At 40.5% G+C, this 24,965-nt stretch overlaps 1 protein-coding gene across 1 annotated transcript in view; it reads left to right on the top strand.

Annotated features, from left to right (window-relative positions):
* ANKDD1B (ankyrin repeat and death domain containing 1B) overlaps positions 1 to 24,965 on the top strand; it is a 66,014-nt gene that overhangs the window by 14,228 nt on the left and 26,821 nt on the right. The window contains exons 4-10 of the mRNA XM_063453614.1: positions 7,562 to 7,660; positions 8,857 to 8,961; positions 18,584 to 18,682; positions 19,899 to 19,997; positions 21,726 to 21,833; positions 22,082 to 22,162; positions 22,523 to 22,621. Of these exons, the coding sequence (XP_063309684.1) occupies positions 7,562 to 7,660; positions 8,857 to 8,961; positions 18,584 to 18,682; positions 19,899 to 19,997; positions 21,726 to 21,833; positions 22,082 to 22,162; positions 22,523 to 22,621 (690 nt within the window). The remainder of the gene's footprint in view (positions 1 to 7,561; positions 7,661 to 8,856; positions 8,962 to 18,583; positions 18,683 to 19,898; positions 19,998 to 21,725; positions 21,834 to 22,081; positions 22,163 to 22,522; positions 22,622 to 24,965) is intronic.

Raw genomic sequence — 24,965 nt, 5'->3', positions numbered from 1 at the left:
CAGTAAATTCTAGATACATTGTTATAGATATGATAGGTATATACAGTAAATTCTAGATACATTGTTATAGATATGATAGGCATATACAGCAAATTCTAGATACATTGTTATAGATATGATAGGTATATACAGTAAATTCTAGATACATTGTTATAGATATGATAGGTATATACAGTAAATTCTAGATACATTGTTATAGATATGATAGGCATATACAGTAAATTCTAGATACATTGTTATAGATATGATAGGCATATACAGTAGATTATAGATACATTGTTATAGATATGATAGGCATATACAGTAAATTATAGATACATTGTTATAGATATGATAGGCATATACAGTTGATTATAGATACATTGTTATAGATATGAGAGGCATATACAGTAAATTATAGATACATTGTTATAGATATGATAGGCATATACAGTAGATTATAGATACATTGTTATAGATATGATAGGCATATACAGTAAATTCTAGATACATTGTTATAGATATGATAGGTATATACAGTAAATTCTAGATACATTGTTATAGATATGATAGGCATATACAGTAAATTCTAGATACATTGTTATAGATATGATAGGTATATACAGTAAATTCTAGATACATTGTTATAGATATGATAGGTATATACAGTAAATTCTAGATACATTGTTATAGATATGATAGGCATATACAGTAAATTATAGATACATTGTTATAGATATGATAGGCATATACAGTAGATTATAGATACATTGTTATAGATATGATAGGCATATACAGTAAATTCTAGATACATTGTTATAGATATGATAGGCATATACAGTTGATTATAGATACATTGTTATAGATATGAGAGGCATATACAGTAAATTATAGATACATTGTTATAGATATGATAGGCATATACAGTAGATTATAGATACATTGTTATAGATATGATAGGCATATACAGTAAATTCTAGATACATTGTTATAGATATGATAGGTATATACAGTAAATTCTAGATACATTGTTATAGATATGATAGGCATATACAGTAAATTCTAGATACATTGTTATAGATATGATAGGTATATACAGTAAATTCTAGATACATTGTTATAGATATGATAGGTATATACAGTAAATTCTAGATACATTGTTATAGATATGATAGGCATATACAGTAGATTATAGATACATTGTTATAGATATGATAGGCATATACAGTAAATTATAGATACATTGTTATAGATATGATAGGCATATACAGTAGATTATAGATACATTGTTATAGATATGATAGGCATATACAGTAAATTCTAGATACATTGTTATAGATATGATAGGCATATACAGTAGTATATAGATACAGTGTTATAGATATGATAGGCATATACAGTAGAATATAGACACATTGTTATAGATATGATAGGCATATACAGTAAATTCTAGATACATTGTTATAGATATGATAGGCATATACAGTAGAATATAGATAGTGTTATAGATATCATAGGCATATACAGTAGAATATACACACATTGTTATAGATGTGATAGGCATATACAGTAAATTCTAGATACATTGTTATAGATATGATAGGCATATACAGTAAATTCTAGATACATTGTTATAGATATGATAGGCATATACAGTAAATTCTAGATACATTGTTGCACATATAATAGGAAACAGTAAATTAAAGACATATTGTTATATATAATATACATATACAGTACAATTACAGATACATTATTACACATGTAATAAGAGACATACACAGTATAATTATAGACACATTTTACAGATATAATAAGAGACATATACAGAAGAATTATAGACACATTGTTACATATGTAATAGAAGACTTATAGGAAACATTGAGAGCTGATTGGCTCCTTTGCTGTCATACTATTCTGAGAACAATAATCTGCACCCTCGTATCCCCTCACAATAGTCTTTGAATATCATTCCAAATAATTAGACCAAAGGGTTGGATTTGCCACGGTCTCGGGACACCAGGCAGGAAGTGTGTACCAAAGATCTCCCTCACCGGCCATCTCTCCTACTGTGCATGGGTGAGGCCAAAAAGGGAGGCCCTGCAAGGCCGTTACTCGAATAGAGGGAGGCTCTCACTCGCTTGTACTACATGCAAGTGTTGCCACAGTGACCTCTGATACATTCCCTTGGCAATGGCTGGAAGGAACTGTCTGCACTGGACCACCAGGGATCAGGACTCCCCCCACCCTGGCCCAAGGTTAGCCTCAGGCAACACCAAAAAAACTTTGGTCCCCTTACCATAGCCACTACCCTCCCTAATACACCCCTATCCCACTTATCATCCAATCACCCACCTAGTCACATTCACAATTCAATTATACAGCAAACTAGTCGTATAAATGCATCCAATTGAATACTCTAAACTTTCAAACTTTGTTTATACATATACTGAGGATACTGGCCCTAATGATAATAGGCTGATTAAGAGATTATTTTTTTTAGAGAGAATTAGACAGTTTTACTAAAGGGCTAAAACGTGGATATCCTATAATTACACAGCAACACTTAGACATTTCTACAAACATTGCACAAAGGCTTTAAATAGGAGACAATAAAATTAACTAAAAGTAAGAATGGGTTTGCCCCCCCCCCCACCCCCACCCTTGACATTACCAGGGGTGAATATTAATTATTTATTACTAGCAATTCATACCTTAGCTCTAACAACACAAAGAAAGTATGTTAACGGATTGGAAAAAGTCCAAGAAAATTTACAAACCTGAGCGCACTGTGGATGTAGATACATGTATATCTGCACTATATAGATATTACAAAAATGGCAAAAAAATAAATATATGGGGGGCGGGGCCTGACCGCTGAGAGCAGAGGATGCAAACTCGTACGGCTCCTGCTCTGCGGCACTAAATAAACAGATTTAGAAAGCCAAAACGGGATCTAAACGGTTCGAAAAGGACCCCAGAAGACAGGTGAAGCCCAGGGGCACACAACGATGCCACTTAAGTGACGACCCCGGCTTACTACTCCGGCCTTTCCCGTGAGGCCTACTCATGTAGCCGGCGTGAGGGAGACGGCCGCTCCCCTGCTGGCTCCGGCGGCCGACAGGCGGCACCAAGACCCCCGTCCCCCCCTATGGACCGGCGGGGGTTATCCCGGTCCACCCTAGGGAGACCCTGAAACAGCCCGGCACGAATGTCGAGGTGACACAGGGGACTGCCACAAGCGATGACAAGGCACTCAAAATGGCGGGGGTGGCGTGCTTCCCTAGCGCTCAAAGCGAGCTTCTAGAGGTCAAGCATCAGCTGAACAGGACCTTCCAGATTTTCTGGGAGAAGCTAGAGGCCCTTCTGTTCTCTGCAGACCCAGAGGCTGAGCTGGGAAGCAAGCCACACACTCACCTGCACAAGTGCATCGGGAAGCAGCGCAGGCTACCCCGATATCTGACCGTCCAGAAGGCCGGGCAGTTAAACGGAAAAGACAAAGGGGCATCAAACACCCAACTCTGACTTGTGGAGCCCAAACAACAACACTACAGCCCCATTCGAACGGACCACTTAAACCCCCGTCAACCAGTAAGAGCCGCAAGCACACACAGGGGGTGAGGCACCAACAACGAACCAGGAACCTACCGAAAGCCTTGGATCCCAGCACCTCCACCAGCCTGACAGCCAAGAGAGCTGAGGTATGCAGCCACCCACATTGCTCTTAGTCATCAGCGGAGATCTACGACAGCCCAGGATTGGGACACCGCAAGCGGAGTGTCCTCACCGGCTCGAAGCCCAGAGCCTGCCGCAAACTTACCAGATGACGCAGGAGACTCCCGCCGACACAAAGGCACTGGAACGGGACTGAGGTACACCTCCCCCAGGCGTGGGCTGACTGGGACCCTGGAAGCCATAGAAGAGTCACCCACCCCTTGCCTCATATAGACTCTGAATGTAGTTATGGCAACTTTAATTAACTCAGAGGGGGGACTGTCACACATGCCCTACTCCACAAGCCTTTCACCTAGGCCTACTACTTAAGCCTTGCTTAAATGCCATGCTGCGAATACCCTTAACCCCCACAATACAGAGCATTTACTATAGCCTATTTTGTGTCAGACTCGCCACACTTGTCTTAATAATCTAATCTGCCTATATACATGTCTAGATCATAAACCCTCAGCAAACCTATGTTGGAAACCTAGCTTAGATGTGTACTCCAAGCATGTTTATATAATCCTGATTCCATAATACAACTGTTACAGCTATTCTGTGTTACTATGCATACGTATTTACTCAAGTATTAATAACCTACCTGCTTAAACAAAAAATAGTGCATGTATTCTCAACTACCCCATTGTTACATGTGTCTCAACATTGCGAGAGGATTGCCATTGGGGTACCTCACGCACGTATGTTAACTCACTATGCACTGCAAAAAATATATATATATATATATAAAGTCCTTGTGCTCACCGGCCTCCAGCCTAAATGCAATCTCCCAAAATAGTGCACTCGAGGGACTTAATTCATGTGAAATAATAAAGTGCTTTATTTTGCCATACAATCATCCGTGTTGTGTCAACGTTTCAGTCTCCTAGGGATTTTTCTCAAGACAATGAATATTGTGCAAATCAACCGTTAAATAAAACATAGTTGAGTATCATTGGAGGGTGAATGGTGAAAATGATACTAATGATGTAAGTGATGATGTGTCAAGATTTGAATCACATCATCCACCGAGTTTACCCTTTACCAATGATAGACCGCTAAAAAGCCCCAAGTCTAAGATCAACAATGTGCAGAGAGTAGAGAATAGAAACTATGCATACACGATACAATATATATATACACACACACATATACCTATACATATTCTACACAATTTTAGACCAAAGATTGTCAAACTGAAAACATGGCTGACAATTCCCGGTATAGTGAATAGCTCTATTTTTTGGAGAGCAGTCAATCAACATAAATTGATTGCTCTCAGTGGGCTGTCATTCTCAACCTTGACCCCAACATTTAACAGTTAGCCCAGCAGGTGTTTTTGGCGTTCTGTACTGGCTCTACAGCATGTGTGAAATGTGTGGCCTCCTTCTTCCTGGGGCCAGAGATGTTACAGGTGTAATGTCTGCCTTTTCCAGAGAATTCTCTAGGAATTAATAACATGCGTGTGCCCTGCAGGAGTAAACACGGTACCTGTCTTATACCAGGCCTTTCAAATCTGTCTAAAAAAAAAGCCAGATATTATCTAAACCTTTAGCTTATTCACATCACTCAATGGCCCTCTATGCAGATTGATTAATTAATCCAGGACCTCAGGGCTTCGCTGTTCTGTGTATGAGAACTTGTCCTGCGAGTGTAGCTGGTTTGACTGAACGGTATATAAACATGACAAGACCCATTCCAGACTCCATCCTTTGGCATGCAGGAATCTGGTTTCTGAAAGTTCACATCAAGGTCCTGCCATGAACTATGACACCTGAAGACCATAGTTAGATGCCCCTGAGATTTTGAGAAAATAATAAAATAATTCTAAGTAAACGGATTGCTAGGGCTTGAATGTATAGCTCAAAGCCAAGATAACCATCTAGATCTTTAGATAAAGCAGCACTTAGTGTGTCACACCATGAGGGAAATAAATCCTCTATTATCCTAGACTTGATATCTAAGGTCCAAGGTCTCATTGCTTGGCTGAGGCTCTTCCAATTTCCATTTCACATTGAGTCAGGAAAGACGTGGTGGAAGAATCCATAACTTGTCATTCGGTCTTCGAATTAGAATTATTTATATAGCATAGTGCCAACATATTATGCAGCTCTTTACAATTATATAATGGAGATAATTGACAAAAAGTAATTTACATACAAAATATTACGGTATTGGGAGTGGCAGCAGTAGCCATGCAGCATAGAGAGCAGGTGACAGTAGTAATTGCTCAGGAATGGGAGCAATATGAGGCAGCACTAGTGTAGCAGTGTTGTGTAGCTGGTGGCAATACAAACCGAGTAATATGGGAGCAGGTATTGGTAGTATCAGTGTAGTAGTGGGAGCAGGTAATGGAAGTATCAGCGTAGTAGTGGGAGCAAGTATTGGTAGTAGCATGGCAGTAGTGGGAGGAGATATTAGTAGTATCAGTGTAGTAGTGGGCACAGGTATTGGTAGTAGCAGTACTGTAGTGGGAGGAGGTATTGGTAGTATCAGTGTACTAGTGGGAGGAGGTATTGGTAGTAGCAGTGCAGTAGTGGGAGGAGGTATTGGTAGTATCAGTGTAGTAGTGCGCAAAGTATTGGTAGTATCAGTGTAGTAGTGGGCGCAGGTATTGGTAGTAGCAGTGCAGTAGTAGGAGCAGTTATTGGTAGTAGTAGTACTGTAGTGGGAGCAAGTATTGGTAGTATCAGTGTAGTAGTGGGCGCAGGTATTGGTAGTATCAGTGTAGTAGTGGGCGCAGGTATTGGTAGTATCAGTGTAGTAGCGGGAGGAGGTATTGGTAGTATCAGTGTAGTAGTGGGAGCAGGTATTGGTAGTAGCAGTGTAGTAGTGGGAGCAGGTAATGGTAGTATCAGTGCAGTAGTGGGAGGAGGTATTGGTAGTATCAGTGTAGTAGTGGGCATAGGTTTTGGTAGTATCAGTGTAGTAGTGGGAGGAGGTATTGGTAGTATCAGTGTAGTAGTGGGAGGAGGTATTGGTAGTATCAGTGTAGTAGTGGGAGGAGGTATTGGTAGTATCAGTGTAGTAAAGGGCGCAGATATTGGTAGTATCAGTGTAGTAGTGGGAGGAGGTATTGGTAGTATCAGTGTAGTAGTGGGAGGAGGTATTGGTAGTATCAGTGTAGTAGTGGGCGCAGGTATTAGTAGCATCAATGTAGTGGTGGGAGCAGGTATTGGTAGTATCAGTGAATTAGTGGAAGCAGGTAATGGTTGTATCAGTGCAGTATGTGAGCAGGTATTGGTAGTATCAGTGTAGTAGTGGGAGCAGGTATTGGTAGTAGTAGTACTGTAGCGGGAGCAGGTATTGGTAGTAGCAGTGTAGTAGTGGGAGGAGATATTTGTAGTAGTAGTACTGTAGTGGGAGCAGGTATAGGTAGTATCAGTATAGTAGTGGGAGGAGGTATTGGTAGTATCAGTGTAGTAGTGGGCGCAGGTATTGGTAGCATCAATGTAGTAGTGGGAGCAGGTAATGGTAGTATCAATGCAGTATCTGAACAGGTATTGGTAGTAGTAGTACTGTAGTGGAAGTAGGTAATGGTAGTATTAGTGTAGTAGTGGGAGCAGGTATTGGTAGTATTAGTGTAGTAGTGGGAGGAGGTATTGGTAGTATCAGTGCAGTAGTGGGAGCAGGTATTGGTAGCATCAATGTAGTAGTGGGTGCAGGTATTGGTAGTAGCATTGCAGTAGTGGGAGTAGATATTGGTTGCCCTAATTCCAGTCATGTCCATTTTTCCATTCAGATTTCAGTTTACTGTAATAGTGAATAAACTTGGGTGATTTGAGATAGGCTGGAACTACTCCTGGCCCATGTGTTAGCTGCCTGTACACGGCTGGATTTTGACTCTATTACTTGTGGTTTTTTTCAGCATGGCCTGTGTGTACTCCATCTCGCGGCATGGTCTGCTGACCTCACCGTCTTCCAAATGTTGATCAAGGCAGGGGCAGATCAAAAAACTACTAATGAGGTTTGTCACTCTCTATTATCTTGATGATTTTGTTCTTCTATTAGAATTACACATCACATATCACCACAGATATCACCTGTTCACATTCCAGGACACATTCCGAGAATCAGATCTACACATTGATCTATTATCGTACCATTGTATAGTGTAAATTATGTTACATGTACATGAAACATGCCTGTGGACTGGTTTATCTCGCAGGATTTAACTTTAACACACTGGTATTGTAGTAAAAATATGACATGGGAATCTCATCCCATCCTATCTAACCCATCCAAACCTGCCCATCTCATCCCATCCTATGTAACCCATCCAAACCTGCCCATCTCATCCCATCCTATATAACCCATCCAGACCTGCCCATCTCATCCCATCTAATATCTAATCCTATCGAACCCATCCAAACCTGCCCATCTCATCCCATCCTATCTAACCCATCCAATCCTGCCCATCTCATCCCATCCTATCTAACCCATCCAAACCTGCTCATCTCATCCCATCTAATATCTAATCCTATCTAACCTATCCAAACCTGCCCATCTCATCCTATCTTTTCTCTTTCCAGCCCATGTCAACTCACCTCATCTCAGCCCATCTCATTCCATCACATTTAACTTATCCAAATCTGCCTATCACATCCCATCCTATTTCAACGCATCCAAACCTGCCACCTCACATCTCATCCCAACCCATCTCATCCCATCCTATCTAATTCATCCAATCCTGCCCATCTCATCAGATTTCATGCCATCTCATCCTATCCTTTCTCATCCCTTTCCAGCACATCTCAACTCTCCTCATTCCTTCCCATCTTATGTGATCTCATTCCAACCCCTCACATAGGACATCATCCTGACCCATCTCATCCCATCCCATTCAATCTAATCCCTTTCAATCCCTTTCCATCTCATCTCATCCCATCCCATTCCATTTCCTCACATTTCATTTAATCTCATCCTATCTCATCCCATTCCATTTCATTCCATTCCATCCCGACCCATCCCATCTCATTGTATCTCATCCCATCCCATTCCATATTTTAGAAGGGTTATGTGTTTACCAAAGTTGATAACAAGGAGCACTATGTTTGCAAACAGCAAATTATTTGGTGATGGATTTGGGAGAGATTTGATCCTGCGGTTCTAGCATGATGGCCCATTCTTGACAGCTTCCTCTGATCTGGTTGTGTTTTTTAGGATGGAATGAATGTCCTGCATTTTGCTGCTCAGAATAATAAGAACGCTATTGTAGACTATCTCCTCACAGAACTACAGCTGCAAGACTTGGACATCCTAGATAAGGTATGCTGTGTCCTATGATTATACGATATGTTTGTCGTTTATTTTGGCCGATTTGTTAGCATTGTTGATTCTGAAATACACAGTACAATAATGCATTTAATATCAAATATACAGAATAAAATAAAGTAAATAATATTTACAGAATTCCCCACTGGACAATGGTAAGAAAACTAAATGTAAAATACAAAGTATACAGAGAGGGCAAATGACAGCCCAATGTATCATTGATATATAATAGTGCGAAGAAAGTGAGCTCAGGTAAGTAGCTAATTATTTTAATCCCCAATTTCTAATCTGTTGAATTATTAACATTTTACTTGATATAACAGATACAGTTTCATTCTAAATCTTACTGTGTTCATAGCAGCGTCGGTGGCCTTTTCGATTCTTTTAAATCACTTTTTATTAGATTTATTAGAAATACCCATTGCATGGATTGTATTGATGCTTATAAAGCTGATAACGACACATAACACATAGAAAATAACCGTAGGAAAGAAGCAGGTCTGAAGGTGGAAGAAAAGAAAACTTGAGTATAAATGGTGTCTGTGAGGAACGGGTAGCAGTTTGTGTGGGGATGATTAGGCCATCCATCTTGCTGACATTGTGTCCTGTAGCCCAACAGTGAGTCCAAGCGTTCCACATTGCTGTATCATGCAACGCGTTGCTGGGTGGAAGGCACGACTACCATAATGTGTTTAGCTGTACAGATACACTGATCAGCCACAACATTAAAACCACTGACAGGTGAAGTGAATAACATTGATTATAATGTTACAATGGCACACGTGAAGGGGTGGGATATATTAAACAGCAAGTGAAGAGTCACTTATTAAATTTCATGTATTGGAAACAGGAAAAATGGGCAAGCGAAAGATCTGAGTTACTTTGACAAGGGCCAAATAGCAATGGGTAGATGACTGGGTCAGAACATCTCCAAAAAGGTCTTGTGTGGTGTTCTCAGTATGAAGTGGCTAGTATGTACTAAGAAAGCTGCAAGGAAGGACAACCGGTAAACCGGCATCAGGGTCATGGGCACCCAAGGCTCATTGATGCACGTGTGGAGCGAAGGGTAGCCGGTCTGGTCCAATCACACAGAAGAGCTACTGTAGCTCAAGTGACTGAAGAAACTTAAATGGACACTATAATAACCAGAACAACTGCAGCTTATTGAATTTGTTCTGGTGAGTAGAATCATTCCCTCCAGGCTTTTTGTAGTAAACACGGTCTTTTCAGAGAAAATACAGTGTTTACATTACAGCCTAGTGATAACTTCACTGGAGAGTCCTCATATGGCTGCAACACTGACAGTCAGTGTCCCCTCCCTCTGAATGGAGACACTGAACTTTCCTCATAGAGATGCATTGATTTAATTAATCTCTATGAGGAGATGTTGATTGGTCAGGACTGTGTTTGGCTTGTGCTGGCTCTGCCCCTGATCTGCCCTCTTGACAGTCTCAGCCAATCCTATGGGAAAGCATTGCGATTGGCTCAAATAATTACTTCTGATGATGTCAGCCAAGCAGGCAGATCAGGGGCAAAGGCAGCAGCTGCAGACTTGAATACAAGTAAAATGTTACTATATTTATGGGGGTGGGGACAATAATGATGCTGGTTTTAACACTATGGGGTCAGGAATACGTTTGTGTGCCTGACCCTATAGTGTTCCTTTAATTTGGTTGTTCTGGTGAGTATCGTCAGTCCCTCCTGGCATTTTAATGTAAATTTTAATGCCTTTTCAGTCACTCAGACAGCCCCTAGAGGTGCATCCTGGAGATGTTGATTGGCACAGCGTAGAGTTTTGCCGCACATGCACGATAGCCTCCCAATACTTTCCTTTTGAAAGTTTCTCAATTCTGATGGTCCGCCTTCCCCAAGAAGTGGAGGCGGACCCCAGCGGTGCTGGAGTAAAGGCGAGTTATTTATGCTGTGCTATAGCATTGTTCACTGTAATGCTTGATATTTTATTTGCTACACTTTGACAATATTCTTCAATGGATATTCCTGAACGGGCACTGCGTATTACTGAACAGGCACTGCGCATTACTGAACAGGCACTGCGCATTACTGAACGGGCACTGCGCATTACTGAACGGGCACTGCGCATTACTGAACGGGCACTGCGTATTACTGAACGGGCACTGCGTATTACTGAACGGGCACTGCGTATTACTGAACGGGCACTGCGTATTAATGAACGGGCACTGCGTATTAATGAACGGGCACTGCGTATTAATGAACAGGCACTGCGTATTAATGAACAGGCACTGTGTATTTTTGAATGGGCTCTGTGTATGACTGATCGGCTGCTGTGTATTACTGTGTGTTACTGATCGGACGCTGTGTATTACTGTGCATGACTGATCGGACACTGTGTATTACTGATCGGGCGCTGTGTATGACTGATCGGGTGCTGTGTATTACTGTGCATGACTGATTGGACGCTGTGTATTACTGATCGGGCGCTGCGTATGACTGATTGGCTGCTATGTGTTACTGATCGGGTGCTGTGTATTACTGATCGCACGCTGTGTATTACTGATCGGGCGCTGTGTATGACTGATTGGACGCTGTGTATTACTGATCGCACGCTGTGTATTACTGATCGCACGCTGTGTATTACTGATCGGGTGCTGAGTATGACTGATCGGACGTTGTGTATTACTTATCGGACGCTGTGTATTACTTATCGGACGTTGTGTATTACTTATCGGACGTTGTGTATTACTTATCGGACGCTGTGTATTACTGATCGGACGTTGTGTATTACTTATCGGACGCTGTGTATTACTGTGTATTACTGATCGGACGATGTGTATTACTGATTGGACGCTGTGTATTACTGATTGGACGCTGTGTATTACTGATCGGACGCTGTGTATTACTGATCGGACGCTGTGTATTACTGATCGGACGCTGTGTATTACTGAATGTCTTGCAGGTAGAATGAATGGTTATGCTAACTCATAGCTTTTTGTAGTTATGTCTGACTTGGAGCCAAGTCTTTCATAGGTTTATGATTCAGAGTGTAAATTGTAGGAAAAGAAAAGCCTCCCTTCGTGCAAACACAACACATAATAGATTATTTTAATACACCTTAGATGTGCTGCTTTCACTAAGAGGGTGTGACGGCGGCTTTTATTATCTGATTCTGTGTGAGCGACTGAATAGCAACAAAAGGTGACACATGCATGCGTCGTGATTCAATATCCGCTGTGTTTCCCCATAATCTCAACTCTCGTGCAAGGCTGGCAAAGCTTTATGGGAGTTGTAGTTCCAGCAGAGGATCTGCCCTCGGGCACTGGATGTACTATCTATTAAAGAGGAACTTTACATTGTCTGATAGTCACGGACCCTTATTCTCTAACCCCGATAAACGCTTTTTTTAAAATTCTTTATTTTTGCACACGATAGGTAAGGCAAACGTAATACAACTTGAAGGCTTGCGCAGAAGCCACACTACAAAATAGCAGCCTTATAAAAACAAGAATTGGCATCAGCCCATATGACAAACTGCGTTATGAAATCTGAACAATTTGCCCCCTATCGAGGATTTTGTGTTTTTATATAGCTATGTTATCGAAATTCTGCATGCTTGCATAATATAGGCATGGAAATAGAAATATGGCTGATTGGCTTGCGCCGAAGCCGAGATGTATAAGATCAGAGTTGAGTACCCAATGGGCGTTGTCAGCCCAAAAGTCAAGCCACCGCATATAGGTCATTCCACCTGTCTCCCCTCTATGATTTGTGAAAAATAAGGAGGCTGTGTATCTGTTAAGAGGAGCCCCAACTCCATCCATGTGTGGCTATACTTCAGCCATCCTCGACTCTCTGTCGGTATACTCACGGCTGAGTGAGAAAATTAAATATGGACAACATAGCCGAAAAACAGAAAGAAAGATTCAGCACCCTTGTGAGTCAAGGGTTTAGTAATAACGGAGAAGGAAAAGCGAGAAAGGAGAGAAAAGAAGATGAAGAATGAAATGTAAAGTAGAAGGGGGGGGGGGGAATGAGGAGAAAAGAGGTCGGGGGGGGGGGGGGAAGGGAGGGGGGAGGCGTACAAGGTTAAAGCAACTCGGTCCTGCAATGACCACATAGGGTCAGATCCTGAATGAAAAACGGAGATCTCTTACCTCAATCGTTACTGGAGCCCATTACGCTATTGTCCCAGGGCGCCCATGTTCTCTGGAAGGCTACAGTTGTACCCCTCATTCTAGCAGTCAGATCGTCCATAATCCTGCTTTCCTTTATCCTAGTGATCACCCCCCCAAACTCCGGGCACTCCGGTGATAGCCACGCCGTCGCTACCGCTCTGCGTGCGCTTAAAGTTATCGCCTGTACTAGTTTCTGCTCTCCTCTCGTCCATCCCTCTATAGTCCTATTTAACAAGTAGATCCATGGGTCTAAGGCCAATGGTCTGCCAAACATCTGTCGCATCAGGTCCTCAAGAGACTTCCAGAAAGCGTGGATTCTTGGGCACTCCCACCACATGTGGAGATACGTCCCTCTGAATCCGCATCCCCTCCAGCACTCGTCTGTATCTATCTTGCGCATTTTGTGGAGAGTGATCGGAGTGGTATACCACCTAAGCATGGTTTTCCATGCCTGCTCCTGTTGCGTGACACATATAGAAGCGTTCTTAGTGGCTTCCCAGATCTCCTGCCATTCAACTCCCTCCAGTCTCTCCCCTAGGTCCGACTCCCATCTGTCAGTATACTTCAAGCTCCCCCATTCTTTAGTTTCCGTGCTGAGGTGAGCATACAGGAGTGTGATCATTCCCTTAGGAAAATTTCCCTCTCTACACAGTCTCTCATAAAAAGTGGACTGTCTCTGGGCTGCTGCTTTTATATGGGGTTTCGGCGGGTAAAGTTTTAAGATGGTTTGGTGTCAGACTCCTCCCCTAGAACTTTACTCCTCCCTATACAGTACAGAGATACTCATACAATACAGAGAGCTGAGCATAATACAGAGATACTCATACAATACAGAGATACTCATACAATACAGAGAGCAGAGCACAATACAGAGATACTCATACAATACAGAGAGCCGAGCATAATACAGAGATACTCATACAATACAGAGAGCTGAGCATAATACAGAGATACTCATACAATACATAGAGCTGAGCATAATACAGAGATACTCATACAATACAGAGAGCTGAGCATAATACAGAGATGCTCATACAATACAGAGAGCTGAGCATAATACAGAGATGCTCATACAATACAGAGAGCTGAGCATAATACAGAGATGCTCATACAATACAGAGAGCTGATCATAATACAGAGATGCTCATACAATACAGAGAACTGAGCATAATACAGAGATGCTCATACAATACAGAGAGCCGAGCATAATACAGAGATGCTCATACAATACAGAGAGCTGAGTATAATACAGAGATACTCATACAATACAGAGAGCTGAGTATAATACAGAGATACTCATACAATACAGAGAGCTGAGTATAATACAGAGATACTCATACAATACAGAGAGCCGAGTATAATACAGAGATACTCATACAATACAGAGAGCTGAGCATAATACAGAGATACTCATACAATACAGAGAGCTGAGCATAATACAGAGATACTCATACAATACAGAGAGCTGAGCATAATACAGAGATACTCATACAATACAGAGAGCTGAGCATAATACAGAGATACTCATACAATACAGAGAGCGGAGCATAATACAGAGATACTCATACAATACAGAGAGCCGAGCATAATACAGAGATACTCATACAATACAGAGAGCTGAGTATAATACAGAGATACTCATACAATACAGAGAGCCGAGCATAATACAGAGATACTCATACAATACAGAGAGCTGAGCATAATACAGAGATACTCATACAATACAGAGAGCTGAGCATAATACAGAGATACTCATACAATACAGAGAGCGGAGCATAATACAGAGATACTCATACAATACAGAGAGCGGAGCATAATACAGAGATGCTCATACAATGCAGAGGGCCGAGCATAATACAGAGATACTCATACAATACAGGGAGCTGAGCATAATACAGAGATACTCATACAATACAGAGAGCTGAGCATAATACAGAGATACTCATACAATACAGAGGGGCGAGCATAATACAGAGATACTCATACAATACAGGGAGCTGAGCATAATACAGAGATACTCATACAATACAGAGAGTGGAGCATAATACAGAGATGCTCATACAATACAGAGGGGCGAGCATAATACAGAGATACTCATACAATACAGGGAGCTGAGCATAATACAGAGATACTCATACAATACAGAGAGCTGAGCATAATACAGAGATACTCATACAATACAGAGGGGCGAGCATAATACAGAGATACTCATACAATACAGGGAGCTGAGCATAATACAGAGATGCTCATACAATACAGAGAGTGGAGCATAATACAGAGATGCTCATACAATGCAGAGGGCCGAGCATAATACAGAGATACTCATACAATACAGAGGGCCGAGCATAATACAGAGATACTCATACAATACAGGGAGCTGAGCATAATACAGAGATACTCATACAATACAGAGAGCTGAGCATAATACAGAGATACTCATACAATACAGAGAGCTGAGTATAATACAGAGATACTCATACAATACAGGGAGCTGAGCATAATACAGAGATGCTCATACAATACAGAGAGCTGAGCATAATACAGAGATGCTCATACAATAAAACAAGCTGGGCACAACATGAAGATATCTAACCATACCACAAACAGAGCTGAGAAAAATAGAGATATAATGCACAGAGCTGGGCACAATACAAATATACATATACACTACACAGAGCTGGGCACAATACAGAGATACCTATACAATACACAGAGTTGGGTACAATACAGAGATACCTATACAATACACAGAGCTGGGCACAAAACAGAGATACCTATACAATACACAGAGATGGGTACAATACAAAGATACCTATACAATACACAGAGCTGGGCACAATACAAAGATACCAATACAATGCACAGAGCTGGGTACAATACAAATATTCCTTTACAATACACAGAGCTGGGCACAATACAGAGATACCTATACAATACACAGAGCTGGGCACAATACAGAGATACCTATACAATACACAGAGCTGGGCACAATACAGAGATACCTATACAATACACAGAGCTGGGCACAATACAGAGATACCTATACAATACACAGAGCTGGGCACAAAACAGAGATACCTATACAATACACAGAGCTGGGTACAATACAAATATACCTATACAATACACAGAGCTGGGCACAATACACAGATACCAATACAATACACAGAGCTGGGCACAAAACAGAGATACCAATACAACACACATAGCTGGGTACAATGCAGAGATACCTATACAATACACAGAGCTGGGCACAATACAGAGATACCTATACAATACACAGAGCTGGGCACAATACAGAGATACCTATACAATACACAGAGCTGGGCACAAAACAGAGATACCTATACAATACACAGAGCTGGGTACAATACAAATATTCCTTTACAATACACAGAGCTGGGCACAATACAGAGATACCTATACAATACACAGAGCTGGGCACAATACAGAGATACCTATACAATACACAGAGCTGGGCACAATACAGAGATACCAATACAATGCACAGAGCTGGGTACAATACAAATATTCCTTTACAATACACAGAGCTGGGCACAATACAGAGATACCTATACAATACACAGAGCTGGGCACAATACAGAGATACCTATACAATACACAGAGCTGGGCACAATACAGAGATACCTATACAATACACAGAGCTGGGTACAATACAGAGATACCTATACAATACACAGAGCTGGGTACAATACAAATATACCAATACAATACACAGAGCTGGGCACAATACAGATATACCTATACAATACACAAAGATACCAATACAATACACAGAGCTGGGTACAATACAAAGATACCTATACAATACACAGAGCTGGGCACAATACAGAGATACCCACACAGTACTTGTCTCTGCATGATTAAACAGCTCTCTTTCTGTCTATCTTCCCAGCCCTCTCTTTACTGAGAGGGTAGTGGGTGCATGGAATAGCCTTCCAGCTGAAGTGGTAGAGGTTAACACAGTAAAGGAGTTTAAGCATGCGTGGGATAGGCATAAGGCTATCCTAACTATAAGATAAGGCCAGGGACTAATGCAAGTATTTAGAAAACTGGGCAGACTAGATGGGCCGAATGGTTCTTATCTGCCGTCACATTCTATCTATACCTATACAATACACAGAGCTGGGCACAAAACAAAGATACCTATACAATACACAGAGCTGGGCACAATACCGAGATACCTATACATTACACAGAGCTGAGCACAATACAAAGATACCTATACAATACACAGAGCTGGGCACAATACAGAGATACCTATACAATACACAGAGCTGGGCACACTACAAAGATACCAATACAATACACAGAGCTGGGTACAATACAGAGATACCCACACAGTACATGTCTCTGCATGATTAAACAGCTCTCTTTCTGTCTATCTTCCCAGCCCTCTCTTACGTCCAAGTTTCTCAATATGCGATACGCGTACCCCAGAGGGTAGGTGCACCACAGGCAGGGGGTACCTAGATAGCTGGCCAACTGGCCACCTTGGCATCCCCCAAGAGGCGGCCGGCAGAGAAAGAATCAAGGTAGAGACTGTGAGGGAGCTGTGAGAAAGCATCTTTGGAGAGCACAAAGATTACACAGGCCCCACACTAAACCCCAGGGAGGTAGGGAGGATGGGTGACTTAAAAAATAAATAAAAAACGTATGTGCGAGTGCGTCTGCGAGAGTGCGTACATGTTTGCCAGTGTGTCAAGTCAGTGAGTGTGTGTTTGTCATTGAGTGTGGTTCTGTCAGTGAGTGTCAAATTAGTGAGAGGGTGTCTATAGGTGTGTGTCAAATCAGTGACAGACAGTGGACACTGACACACACACATTTACACACAGAGAACACTGGCACACGCACAGTTACACAGAGAGGAAATAGACAAACACACTTACACACAGAGGACACACTCACTGACAGACAGTCACAGACAGTTACATTTGGCAGGGCCTCTTAACCGTGCAATCTAAAACATTACAGTTGTAGAGAAACAGTTTCTGTTAGCTCTCCTGATCTAAGGCCTGCAGAGTCTCAGAGGCCAGTGAGTTAAGTCCTGCAACACCGAGCTTAGCTCTGATAGTGCCTGGGCCTGCTTTAGTGGTTATGGTGCTTGGAGTGTTCCTTTAATAGGCTTGCTTGAATAGACTTCTTAACCCCTTAAGGACCAAACTTCTGGAATAAAAGGGAATCATGACATGTCACACATGTCATGTGTCCTTAAGGGGTTAAAGGATTGAAGAATGGAAGAGAGTCTGATGGGGAACCAGGCTGTTCCACAAGAATAGAGCTGGTATTGAAATCCAGTTAGGACCAGCTCATACAACCTTGTCATAAGTTGCTTTTATTTACAATATCCATATTCTTTCAAATTACTGTATGTAAATTATTATATATATGACATATTCTATAAAATGTGAATAAAAAAACATTTGTTCAATGTTTTGCTCCAGAAAGGCAGGAAACCATTTCATCTGGCAGCTGAGGCAGGGCACCTGGAAATGATCAATAATCTACTCACCTTGAAACTGTTCACACCTGAGAAAGATAAGGTAAGTCCCCAGGTGTAACAAGGTGTAACAATGTAACAATGACTGCCCAACCAATGGATCCCATTGTTCCTTTTACATGTGTCAGGTAAATACCCGAACACAGTGATGGTTAATCAAACGTCCCTATTTCATTGTGTGGGTAGTTTCATTCATGTTTCATGACTGAATTGCATTTGAGCTTTCTGTACATCTCTCTCATCTACCTGTATGGGTCCTAGAAAGCCCTGCGCTGCTCCTATATATATTTCACCAAAAATGGAAAGCACTTCTGGGTCTTCCTACATATGACGCAACTGTTATTCTTATATTTTATTTAAGACCTAGGAGTGCTTTCTATTTTTGGTGATAGAAAGGATGAAAGCACTGGGAATACAGATTTATTTGGCCCCAGAGTGCAAACCCTTTTGGATTTCTATATATTGCTTTAACGTGGAACACTGGGCATTATAATTACTACAACCTAAAAGCCTAGTGTTGTGGTCATAGTGCAAAGAGGCTATTTTACTGCGTGTTTTTGTCAAACCATTTGGCAGCAGTGTCAGCCTATCACTTTTGGCTATGGCCTCGATTTAATAAGCTTTCCAAGTGATTCATTTTTGTTAGAGAAACGTTCCAAACCATTTGTCTACAAAGGTTCCCATAGACTTTAATGACGACTTCTGTAGATAAACTAATCTCAAAGTTTTTCTAACAGTATTGAATCATATGGAAAGCTTATTACATTGAGGCCAATGTTGGAAGGAATTCACATGGAACTGATATTGGCAATGCTTTCCCATAATGCATAAACCAAGCAATCTTCACAGATATTTGTAGAAACAATGACAGGCTTTTATAACATATCTTTGAAACACGCTGCACCCGAGTTTCTTACTAAAATGAACATTTTTGAGAATTCAAAATGAATTGAAAGTGAATTTCAAATTGTAGGCCACAATATCTGGATTTAGCGTAACTGTTACTATTATGCCCTAAAAGTTTGTATTCAGCCAGTGAATGTTCTGAACAATTCTTTAAAATCAATGCCATCTAATAAAAGGACTGTACCCATTATTTATTTTGAAATACCGTAAGTTACTGTATCCTGTCTGTGAAGAGGCTCCAAGCTCCGCTAATTTCCTGGCTCTGTGTGTGTTCCATAAATTAACCACATTAACTTTACATCTACTGCTGGAAGATTTGTACGTACTTCGAATAATCTTGTTCTCTTTCACAGGAGGGTAACACTGCCTTGCATCTGGCAGCAAAAAACGGACACAGAGACGTAGTGGAAACTTTAATAGAGCGTTATGAAAATATTGATGATCCTAATGAGGTATGATTTACATGAACATCTCTGTCACTCTCCTTGCGGATTAACCATTTTTTGCATCTGGCTTGTTGGATTTATTTTCAGCATTGCCTTTATAAATCCAGGAAGGAGTGCAAACAATGTTACTGATCTAATTAATTTGACATCATTTAACAAGTCTGTCATCAAGCGATTTACTATTGCATTCAAAATATGCTTTGTCCCTCGTAACGGCCATTATACAATATAAACCCTTTAGGTCAATGTCATACCACAATAATCCAGCACTTCACTCATTTCACTGGTTTAGGTATTTCTTACAGTTATTTTCCTTCTCTTACATTGGATATCCTCTCGTCTCCTCCTTGTATATTATATGGGAGAATGGTTAAAACAAGGTGTTGGTACAGGAGGGGATTCGTTAAACAAGGTGTTGGTGCAGGAGGGAGACTGGTAAAATTAGATGTTGGTACAGGAGAGGACTGGTTAAAGTAGGTGTTGGTACAGGAGGGACTGGTTAAAGTAGGTTTTGGTACAGGAGGGGACTGGTTAAATTTGGTGTTGGTGCAGGAGGAAGACTGGTAAAATTAGATGTTGGTACAGGAGGGACTGGTTAAGGTAGGTGTTGGTACAGGAGGGACTGGTTAAAGTTGATGGTACAGGAGGATGCTGCTTAAATTTGGTGTTGGTACAGGAGGGATTGGTTAAATTTGGTATTGGTACAGGAGGGGACAGGTTAAATTTGGCGTTGGTACAGGACGGGACCGTTAAAATTAGATGTTGGTAAAGGAAGGGACTGGTTAAAGTAGGTGTTGGTGCAGGAGGGAGACTGGTAAAATTAGATGTTGGTACAGTAGGGGACTGGTTAAAGTTGATGGTACAGGAGGATACTGCTTACATTTGGTGTTGGTACAGGAGGGATTGGTTAAATTTGGTATTGGTACAGGAGGGGACCGTTAAAATTAGATGTTGGTACAGGAGGGGATTGGTTAAATTTGGTGTTTTGGTACAGGAGGGGACTGTTAAAATTAGATGTTGGTACAGGAGGGGACTGGTTAAATTTGGTGTTTTGGTACAGGAGGGGACTGGTTAAATTAGATGTTGGTACAAGAGGGACTGGTTAAAGTAGGTGTTGGTACAGGAGGGGACTGGTTAAATCAGGTGTTAGTACAGGAGGGGACTGGTTAAATTAGATGTTGATACAGGCGGGACTGGTTAAATTAGATGTTGGTACAGGAGGGACTGGTTAAATTAGGTGTTGGTACAGGAGGGGACTGGTTAAATAAGGTGTTAGTACAGGAGGGGACTTGTTAAATAAGGAGCAGGTAAAGGCGGGACTGGTTAAATGAGGTGTCAGTACAGGAGGGGACTGTTTAAATTAGACTAGTTAAATTAGGCGTTGGTACAGGAGGGGACTGGTTAAATTAGGTGTTGGTACAGGAGGGGACTGGTTAAATGAGGAGCTGGTATAGGAGGGGATTGGCTAATTGTAATGTTGATATAGGAGGAGGCCTACTTAAAGAGGTGTTGGTACAGGAGTGGACTGTATCGGAGGGAACTGGTTAATTGAGGTGTCGGTATAGAATAGGACTGGTTAATTGAGGTATTGGTATAGGAGGGGGCTAGTTAAAAAGGTGTTGGTACAGGAGGGGAACTGGTGATATGACTTTAGTCCTTTGTGTTTTTACAGAACCCCGTATATTTTCTGCTTCATACACTATTTGACTAAAACTCTGCTGCATTTCTAATTAGAAAGGAGCCACGCCGTTTTACTTAGCAGTTGAAGGATGCCGTGAAAAGCGCATGGATCCGCTACTGATGGCGGAAAGTGATAACCCTACAACACACGTATGCCCACAGGTACTGCCCCTATAAATACAGGAGTGTGCAATAAATGTCTGAGCAATGCCCTGCCCACGAATATATGAATACTTGCAGAGACAGCTGTAGTGGTTATGGTGCTTGGAGTGCATCTTTAAACAAGTTGGTGGCACAGAAGGGGGAATGAGTATTTAACTTCAGTACTCTGAGTTATTATAGAACCCCACTTACTTTCTGCTTTATCCAACTACACACTTTGACTAACGCCCTGCATCATTTCTAATTAGAATGAAAAAGTCAAACAGTGCCATGAAGCGTGTGCGGAACTTCTATTGACGGCGGGAAGTGATATTAACACGACAACACACGTATGTATATTCAAATTACAGTTCATTAAACTGGAAGCAAGTCCTCCGAAACCTTTGCCATGCCCATAAAGCACTGCTTATTATATAACGTCAGATAGAACGTATTGTAGAAAGAGATTATCGTGACTTCTGTGGGAGCTCCCAGCAGAAGCTGCAAAGTCTGGAGACTTGCAACAAATAAAGGAAATTTAAATATAATAATCTTTCCTATATTCTTTTACTTTAGTATATTTTTCTACTACTACTTGTAATGCAATACTTATATAATCCACTATAAATAAATGGTTTAACGGGTCTGGAGGGGCTAAATATTTAATATCTATTAAAAACTGATCCCATTAATCTTTTTGGTTTCTTTAGGACCGTTATGGAGCGTTACATATAGCAGCAGAGAATGGTTGTATAAGCCTCATCCGCTTTCTTATAGAAAACAATATTGACATGAATCCCAAACCTGACGTAAGTAAATCTGATGATTACGTAATATTTTACATAAAATGTTATATCGTGTTAAAGGTGGAGCTGTCACTTCTCGGAGACGCACCTATAACTTGCATTAAACTTTTTTCCATTAAATGTTTTCTTTTCAATGTTTATTAAAGATTTAGAAAATTACGTTACAATTCCTGTTCAAAGCAAATCAGTTAGTATTTTTATTTAATTAGAACATATTTATTTTAAAAATTTGAACAAAAGCTAACTGTATATTTTTTTTTAAAATCCAATATTCCTAAAATTAAATGTATGTAAATTTAATTAGAAAAACCTATCTAATCTAATCTACAATTCGGGACTTTGTTTTCCCTAAACCACATGTTGGTAAAAGCAGACCCGGGTTTATGAACACTGACCTGTGTTTCCAAAGTTTGGTAAATTTGAAATTGACAATTGTTGTATATTTGACGTTTGCGTCTGAGTTGTCAATTTCACTTTATTGAATAAACATCCTGTTTTAACACGATTCCTACCCCATTGCATGTAGTGATTATTACACCAAAGTGTGCACAGCATTTTAAATTACTTTGGAGCAAAGTTAAAATTTTAGACCAAAAAAGCTTAACTCAAAACAGATTTTACTTGACATTTTTCTAACCTGACCATTTTAGCCTAATTTTTTAATTGGCTTTTGCCCCCCCTCTCCTTCCCCAATTTCTACCCTCTATGACATATTTTGGGTGCAAGTGTGTTTAATACGAATAGAACTAGATGTTGTGGGGATATTTATGGGATGATCATAGTAGACAGTTGAGAATTGACCACTATTTCAATTCTCAGATCCCAAAGATCGTTATCGTGTAAGTGAAATGTATTCCATATAAATAAAATCACAATTTGTTATAAAAATAGATACAATTTATTGTGACAATTTAAATAATAATAATATGTAACATGCGTGATAATAATCAATGAATATTTAGTATAACATGAATATGCAATACAATGGCAATACACATTCCAATGGTTAACACAGCCAACTGTCAAGACAAGATTTATGACGGTGCTTCACGGAGAAAGAAAGTGAAAGTTTCTCACAGAGAAAGCTTCCAGCGAACAGTCATAAAACTTTAGCTAGCAGTTAGAATAACCCTTTCAATGCTGTCTAGGTCCTTCTAGGCATATATTATCCTATTTCATGTAATTTTATTTAACACAACATCTAAACCAGCTCATTAGTCATTTCCTGGAACCATCCAATAAGAGTAATCTACCATGTTCTATAAGCAGAATTTTAACTTGCCTAAACAGATATTTTATCTTATTTTAGAGCAAATCAATACACCTGGATAAATATCACGATATGCTAACATGTGATTGTAACCACATTAATATATAATTATTCTTTTCCCACCTGCAGAATGGGATGCTATAACTATATATTCTTTAGTAACTAAGATTTCTAAATATCAAAATCTGATCGGGATTTATCCAGTCATATATCATGCTATTAGAAAAATGTTAATTCATTTAGATTAATTAAATGAAACCAGTATAATTACCAGTTAGGTAGATATTCTCATCATATGAGTAGGTAGTCTCAGGAACTTGTTTGGATTTCTCGCTCTGACTCTGCTTTTCTTTCTTAGCCTGCGATCCTGACTTCTTACGATCGCCTCCACTGCTCACTTCCCCCGACTCTTTGACTTGGCCCCTCTCTTCCCTTTGTCTTAACTTTTTAAAGGGAAAAATTCTCTGTTCATCACTAGGTGATAGACCAATAGAAAACTGGAGGTGTGGTTACCTTCCAGATAGCAATTTAAGTATTTGGTCTATAGAGGGCAGTCTCGTCCCACTAAACTTTCCTATCCAGGAAACAGTTAACTTTTCCTGATGACGATTTTGACTTATCTATATGGCTGCCATAACTTAAGGTTACTTGTCAGTTCAAAGAGTTTATTTGGGCTTTGCCCAGACAGTGTGTCTCCAATTCCTGCTGTAATTTCTAAAATGACAGTTAGAAACTCAGTCTCACCTTTCCACTTACAATGGGAATCTTGTAAAATATAGAAAGTAAAATTAAATTATTTAATCTTCTCTGTCACAAATGTCTGGATTTAGAATTATTTCTATTCCATTAGCATCTAGACAGAGAATCCATCCCCCGTTCTCATTTCTTATCACTTGGTTTGTATATACAAACATTCCTAAGCTCCCAGCGTTACAGAAAGGATAGAAATCTGTAACGGAATGCAATGTATCAGCATACGATATCCGTTGGTACATCTAGGAAATCCACAGTCAGAGTAGAAAGCAAGGCAATATTCCCAATCCTCCCAATAACCGGACGAAACACAGTTTGGGAGTC

Source organism: Pelobates fuscus, chromosome 5, assembly GCF_036172605.1.
Source record: "Pelobates fuscus isolate aPelFus1 chromosome 5, aPelFus1.pri, whole genome shotgun sequence".
Classification (NCBI taxonomy): Eukaryota; Metazoa; Chordata; class Amphibia; order Anura; family Pelobatidae; genus Pelobates; species Pelobates fuscus.
This window is presented reverse-complemented; position numbering and strand designations above follow the sequence as displayed.